General features: G+C 53.2%; 1 protein-coding gene across 1 annotated transcript; it reads left to right on the top strand.

Moving 5' to 3' along the window:
* Nucleotides 1-4,176: 4,176 nt before the first annotated feature.
* Nucleotides 4,177-6,565, top strand: sqv-4 (UDP-glucose 6-dehydrogenase; the record flags this gene model as incomplete). Its single annotated transcript, XM_037321445.1, has 3 exons — nt 4,177-4,438; nt 4,718-5,166; nt 5,345-6,565. 3 exons carry the CDS (start codon nt 4,177-4,179, stop codon nt 6,563-6,565), a joined length of 1,932 nt encoding a protein of 643 aa, XP_037180184.1.
* Between the last annotated feature and the right edge of the window lie 1,101 nt (nt 6,566-7,666).

Genomic DNA, 7,666 nt, shown 5'->3' with positions numbered 1-7,666 from the left:
GGTGAGTGTCCTTGGCCTTGTTGGGGACCCGGGACCACACGATTACCGACCAGCGCATACAATGGACAGCTTCCGGCGGCGGTGGGGTCTGGTCGGGTCGGCATTGGTATTAGCCATACGGACTCGCAGAGAACGAGTCGTTAGGTTGCGATGGTGGAGTGATGAGCAGTGGCACTTCCTGAGCGAGACGGATAAAGTCAAGAGACGTGATAGCCGACCAGTCTGTGTTTGGGCAAGTTCATGTTGGTATCAATCTGCCTTCCTCAACTGACACTGACTTGACATTGGCGTTGACAAGACATGGCAGGTGAGCTTGTCGGAGGCGGTTTAAGCTTGTGGACTTTGCTCCGGATCAGCGTGTCTCACACCTTCTGTTGCTCATGTTCCTTCTTTCCCCTTGCCTCTCTAGTTTCTTCTAATGTGCTCCTTCTCCTGCAGCAGCTCGGGCACCAATGCACCGCTGGAACATACAGACCCTTGCCTCTGCGGCGGCTTTAAGAATAAGCGCTGTCTCGCAAAGGTCTTCTGATGCAGAGACATTTCGCTGAGGAAGTCGAGAACCCTCTCGGATGATGTCACAGAAGGCCAGATGGCACAGGCGGGCAGGCTAAGACAGAACGAGACCCCTTGCTGCCAGGCCTGCCATGCTGACGCTGCCTTGCTAGCGCCAATTTGGTGATTGCTTGCTGGGACGCGGCAGCGGTAGCGACGAGAGGCCGACGACGGTACCGAGGATACGTACATGCAGAGCCTAAGTACACGTACAGAAACAAGCACAACATTGAACACGCCGTGTTGTTGTGTGTCCCCAGCAGCAGCATGTTGCAGCAGTCTTCTTACAGGAGTAGTGTATCCGTAACTGCCGCTAGATTCCACGCTTCCTGCTGAGCTTGAGCTTAGTTTGGCAGGCACTGTGCTCTGTCCCTGTAAAGAAGCCCCAATCTCCAATCTCCAAGTCTCCAATGTTGTGCGGTGGTGGTACATGCTCCGGCACCGGTGACGGCTGATGGAGACATGTACCGTGCCATGGCCCCCCAACAACGGACGGGGCACCAAGAGAGAAGGCAATATCACGGCTGGGACTGCTGGAGCCACTGCGAATTTGGGGAAACTGGAGCCCAGCGGGAGGAACATGTCGTGTAATGTGAGCGCAGTGTGAGGTACTTGCAGACTTGTAGCAGTTGGAGTGCTGCTGCTGCCGTCCCGCCGGTCCGTTTTGAATTTTGGCTGCGTTTTCCCCCTCGCCGTCATTTTCTTTTCCATTTTGGAAACATGGGACCGCGTAATGGAAGCCTCGTCATTAGTCAATTAGCTGCACGTTTGGGGCCAGATTTACACCGCAGGTTTGACGCCTTTGATAGTCGGTGGTATCGAAGCAGCCTTTTGCATCCAACTGCAGCAGCATGCAACTTCATGATGATGATGAAAAGGCAGTACTCTGTAGGGCCAAACAGGTATTACCGGCAGATGCAACGAGGCGTTCCACCCCTTTGCAAGCAGCACAGAATGATCATCGCCAGACCCCCAAAAGCCAAGCTCGAATTCAGGGACCGGACCAAGCCCTTCCCGTCGTTCGTCCTACACTCAGGCCCTGAGCCCCTCGACTTCAAAACGGAGGACACGCAACTCCTCCCTTCCACGCCATCCTCATTGTACGTGATGCTGCAAGTGTCCGGGGCATCCCGCCATCGTCGCAGGAGCCGCAGCCATCCGGAGACCCCCGCGTGTGTGTCCTTTTTTTTTTTTTTTTTTTTTTTTTTTCCGTCTGCCCTGCCCTCGATGCTGTCGCCTGGTGTCTGTGACTGTACATGACGATAGATGACAGCCGCGAGGTATGTACTTTGATATCCAGCTGCAGTACATACATGCATGCGTGCCTATCGGCTGCCATCCCTGGGCTCATTCTTTTATTTTTATTTTTGACAATTCATCCTTCCGTGCTGCTACTGATGCAAGGCAAGGAAAAAGAAGGTGTGCTGGGTTCGACACGGCTGCCGTACCGAGTGCCAAGCTTCAGGCGGTGGAAACGTTGCCGTGCGATAAGGCCAAGAGTCTCCAAGGCGAAAGGTGCGCACATTGCAAATCACCGAGGCGGCTGCTCTTGCATTTCGTCTTTTTCTTCCCGAGATACGTACCGAACACATTGCAGTTGCCCTTTTGTTTCTTTCTTTTGGCTTCTTCCTTCCACATGGCCAAGTACCTGCCTACCTGATTGTTCCATACCTAGTATCATGTCTGGGTAAGAACATCTCACCTTCGTGTATCGCCGTACTGTTTCCTTGAGTCTGTTATCAACACAAGGCAGGCAAGGCATTGAAGGCAGGCCTTCCTCAGTCATCAGGAGTCGCCGTCACCGTCACCGTCAGTCAGTCACTGCCACGCAGCAGTTGCAAGCTGTATGGATGCATGGAGTATCCGTCAGGTACCTCACCTCACATTGAATGACTGCCCATATGACTTTCACTATTCTGGGAGTGGAAAAGCCCATCAACCCGGACCCAGACCCAGTCCCAGTCCCAGTTCTCAGTTCCTGGCCACCACCCCCCGGCCGTTCCCTCTCCCCTGTCCTGGTTCCCTCTTTCCACTGATCGAATCTCTGTGGCCAACTGGTCTGTCTGGTCTCTGGGATCACTGGGGATGGGATGCGAATTGCTCCTCCCCTCCTGCTGCTTCGAACAAGGATCTGATGCCCATGGCTATGCCTATCTCCTTCTCTCTCCATGCCATGCGCCCTAATTCTCACCCGCCCATCCAATCCACTTGCGTTCCCCGTCCCATCCTGTCCATGCCCATCCCATCCTAAACCATCCCATCCCCTCCCCCCGTCTCCTTTCCCACCGTCCAATTCAGCGGTCCCAGGCCCGCAACCCACAGTATCTGCTCCGTACACTGAATAAGGTACTTACTCTCCTACAGAGTACTTTACTGCGTACTATTCGCAGCACTACGGCAATACGGTAGGTACACTCTGCAAAGCGCCGAGTGCACCGTCGAGAAGGAGGGACGCAGGCAAAAATAAGAAGAGCCAAGACCTTGAGGATATATCAAGAAAGAGCCCCTGTAGCCCTGCCAGTCCGCTCCCACTCCCAGCCCGCTTCGTTGCTTGCTGTTACCCGCGTGTACTCGTCTAGACGTCCACCTGCTTGCTGCTTTTGCTACTATCCCGTCACCTTCGTTGGAGATTGAATGGTTCCCCGGGTTCAATAAACCTGCCGCTCGCTCCACGCCTCCCTCCTGAACTGTTCTTCTTTTTTTTGCCCACCTTTCAGGCGCATCAATCAACAACACTTTAAACCCGGACATCCCGCCCTTCCCTTCGAATTCACCTCGGGCGCGCAAGACACTGATCTCACCTCTCCGGCCGCATCGCTCGCTACCCTCCAGCTCCAGATCCAGATCAGCATCTACAACCTCTTACAACGGGCGCCACCTCCATGTGAACCCGGTTTGAGCGTTAGTGTCACTGTTCAATCCCACTTTCGCTCCCACGTCTACTACATTGGCTGTACCGCGTCTTACGTCTACATACGCCAATACGTACAATACCCGCCGCACCCACTCTCCCGATTCCCGCCCAGTCCAGTGAATTTGCTCCGGCCGTCACTCACGTCCCTCAATTCACCAGAGCGAGAGACCCCGTCTGAGAAGCTACTTTAAAAAGGAAGCAAAGATCGATTGCCAAGCCAAGCAAGGGAAATCAGCTCCTCGACTTTTCAGAAACCCGTCTCGCTTTTTTCTCTCTCTTCCTGAACCCCCCCTCCCCTCTCAGGCATCGACCAGGGATTCAGACCAGACCGGTTTCCCCTCCTATCCGCAACACACCTGGTCCGCAGGACTTGATCAATCCCCAGCACCAGCTCTCCACACTCAAAAAGGCCACTCTCGCCGCCTCAAATAGACAGCACAATCACCCAGCGTCAATCATCATTCCGCTCGTTTCACTTAGACCGGAATATCCGCCCGCACACCTGGCTCTCCAGTCCCCAACAACATCGACGTCTACACAAAAGCCTCTCTAATCCACCGGTTTCCTCTTCGGAAACACAAAATCAACAACACACCACCGCCGCCTCGTCTCGCACACAACCCCAGTCGTTACCATCAGCCATTCGGGAAACACAACCCGTTTGCCCACTGCATTCGCCGACGGCTCTGTCCAGCAGAGCTATTTAATCGATGGCTGCCAGCTTCGCGCGCGCAGGCCTCGTTACCGCAGATTCGTCTTCAACCATCGGCAGCATGGTTTCCCAATCACCCGCCGACGGCACCCCGGGCCACTCTGATGCCGGCTCGGGCACCGGCACTCCCAACTCTTCTCCCCCCGCCTCCAGACCTCGCAGCCCTGAGCCGAAGAACGCGACAACGAGCTCTGCCGACCTCGAGCCTCTTCCTCCCATGGACGTCAAGAACATCTGCTTCGTCGGTGCTGGTTTCGTTGGTACGTAACGCACGGGTGGCAGCCGTCAGCTTCACTCTCCTTTCTTTTGCCCTAACATGACTCTCGTCGACCCTCCATCCTGGCTACGCTAGGTCCTTGCACAACAAGGACTGCTCTGCATCTACAGCGCATCCCCAGTGGCCGTAGTCATCATCATGAGCTCTGCGAGTCTGAGCCGCGAGCAGCCGCGCCAGCGACTTACACACGCAGCCGCTTCCACGTCGTCAAAACGACAACTCGTATTTGACTGAGTCAAGATCGAGCTAACCACATTCGCAGGTGGCCCAACTGCTGCTCTGGTAGCTCTCCACAACCCCGACCTGACTGTCAACGTCGTCGACCTCAACTCCGACCGCATTGCTGCGTGGAACTCTCCTCACCTTCCCATTCACGAGGCCGGCCTCCCGAAGATTGTTCGCATTGCCCGCGATGGCACCAACGAGACGACCGCCTTCCTCCCCGCCATTGGCAAGTCCCTCAAGCTCGGCTCCCGCAAGCCCAACCTTGTTTTCACCACCGACGTTCAGCGCTGCATTGGTGAGGCCGACATTGTCCTCATTTGCGTCAACACGCCTACCAAGACCTATGGTCTCGGAGCTGGCTACACCGCCGATCTGAGCGCTCTCGAGGGCGCCAGCGAGACTGTGGCCAAGTACGCTAGACCCGGCGCTGTCATTGTCGAGAAGAGCACCGTTCCTACGGGAACTGCCCGCATGATCAAGGAGATTGTAAGTACACCGGTGACGACATGAGCAAGTTGCTTTTCCCACGTGCGATCGTAATGGGCGCCAGTCAGCCCCTTGCGGCACAGCACTCGGATTTCCCCCCACAAGCCGGGTTCTCGGGACAGAGCCGCAAGGGAGCACGATGCAGGAAAGTTTGGGGCAGTGACTAATTCCGGAACAGATGGCCCAATACCAGCCCGATGCCGAATTCGAGATTGTCTCCAACCCGGAGTTCCTTGCCGAGGGAACGGCCGTTCGCGACCTCATGCACCCCGACCGCATGCTCATCGGCAGCTCTACGACTCCTGCTGGCATTCGTGCTGCCAACGCTCTGAAGGGCGTCTACGCTTCCTGGGTTCCCGAGTCCAAGATTCTGACCGTGAACACCTGGTCCAGCGAGCTGACGAAGCTGGTTGCCAACGCCATGCTGGCTCAGCGTATCAGCAGCATCAATAGCATCAGCGCCCTTTGCGAAGAGCTCGGTGCCGATGTCTCGGAGATCAGCCAGGGTATTGGCGCTGACTCTCGCCTGGGCAAGAAGTTCCTCCACGCTGGTGTCGGTTTTGGTGGCTCTTGCTTTGAGAAGGATATCCTCAACTTGACCTACATGGCTCGCACTCTTCACTTGGACACCGTTGCCGACTACTGGATGGGCGTCCTTGATATAAACAAGTACCAGCGCGAGCGCTTCGCTCAGAAGGTCCACCGCGCTCTGAACGGCAACCTCCGCGGCAAGAAGGTCGCCATTCTTGGTTTCGCCTTCAAGGAGAACACCAACGACACGCGCAACAGCATTGCTGTCCACATCATTGCGGAGCTCGCCCACGAGATGCCCAGCGAGATCGCCATCTTCGACCCCGGTTGTGACCCCGTCGAGGTCATGGATGAGGTTCGCCACTCTATCAAGGACCAGCGCGTTCTGGATCGCGTCAAGGTCCGTTCCACGTGGCGCGAGACTGTCCACGGCTCCAGTGCCATGTGCATTCTGACCCCTTGGTACCACTTCCGCTACCCCAAGAAGGCTCAGGCTTCTGCTCGCCGCTCTTCCATGTGGAGCAGCAACGAGGCTTCCAAGGAGGAGGCTGCTACCTTCATCAAGGAGGCGCCCTTGTCTGAGATGGACGTCGTCGAGCTTGAGAAGTTCGTCTCTCGCGGAGCCTCGCACACCCCGGTCGACCCCCTCAAGCGTATGAAGCCCGAGAACGCCTGCCCCGAAAACTGCAAGGGCTGCAACTTCGACGCCGCGAGCGAAGACCTCGGCGACCCCATCGACTGGGAGTGGACCGCCTCTGTCATGAAGCGCCCTCGCCTTGTGCTTGACGGACGTAACGTCGTCTCCGGACCCGAGCTTGAGAAGCTGGGCTTCACAGTGCAGGGCATCGGCAAGGGACTCGTCATCTGAGCTCTAGCTCGCGTGGAGTCACTGCATACGGATCAAGAGAAGCGGAGTCGGGAGCGACATGGGAGATGCTTTGCATGTTTACAAGCATTCACGGCCGCACGTACATTAAATGAGTACTATGCTGCACAGTAAGGCGTTCAGGAAAGGGCAACGGGCAATGGGCGGCGTACATTATTATTTCTTCATGTCTAGGGAACCGACTTTTGGATTCCCTAGACCATTCGCTTTCACTTCCCCATGCTGGAGAAACATTTTGGGTCTAGCCACCTTTGTAATTCTGGCCTTTACACAAAAACTGCCGAGAGGTAGAGCAGGAAAGCTTTCGCTGATACTGGGATAAATATACCCAACTTGTGTGTTCTAAATACTTTGACCACGGACTTTTGAAAGTGATGAAGAACGATTGTGACTAACGACGTACGTGAAGCCATCACCAACCAAGATAAGCCGTAAAAACCATATATTTTTTTCGCATCCGTCAATACAGCTCAGTCAGCAACCAACGAGCCAGCTCGACGAGGATCTCCCGTCGGCAATTCTCTCGCCGAGCCTACCCGGGGGCGTTAGTCAGCCACGTCAAGCGCAAAACTCCCCCTACTCACGTAGGGGGCGAAAATACTGGGTTTCTATGTAAGAAACTAGTTTCTACTAAGGTTATCGTTAATAACTCTATAACCCTAATTCTAAAATTAGATTAACATAGCTTATAATTAAGTTTAAAAAATCGCAAAAATTCTAATATAGTTAAAATAGTTAGATATAGTATATAGCTATATATATAAGCGTTTTTCATTATTAGTAGAAATATGTTTTCTTTTTTATATATAACTATAACTTTAATTTTAAAAGTCTCTATTATAAAGTTTTAAAAGAATTCTTACTTTATATATTTATATATATAGATTATAGTACTTTCTAATAAATTAAATAAACATACTATTAATAATAAATTTTTTCTAAGAATTTATTTTTTCTAAGAAATTCTTAAGAAAAATAAAATCTTTAAAAAAGCTAAAAAAAACTTAAATATTAATATAATATTGAATTATTAATAAGCTATATAAACTAGTATAATATATAGCAAATTTAGGTAAAAATCTT

The sequence above is a fragment of the Colletotrichum aenigma genome, assembly GCF_013390185.1.
Source record: "Colletotrichum aenigma strain Cg56 chromosome Unknown KSG_Cg56_contig04, whole genome shotgun sequence".
NCBI classification, from domain to species: domain Eukaryota; kingdom Fungi; phylum Ascomycota; class Sordariomycetes; order Glomerellales; family Glomerellaceae; genus Colletotrichum; species Colletotrichum aenigma.
The sequence above is the reverse complement of the archived record's forward strand: the minus strand, read 5'-3'. Positions and strand labels throughout refer to the sequence as shown.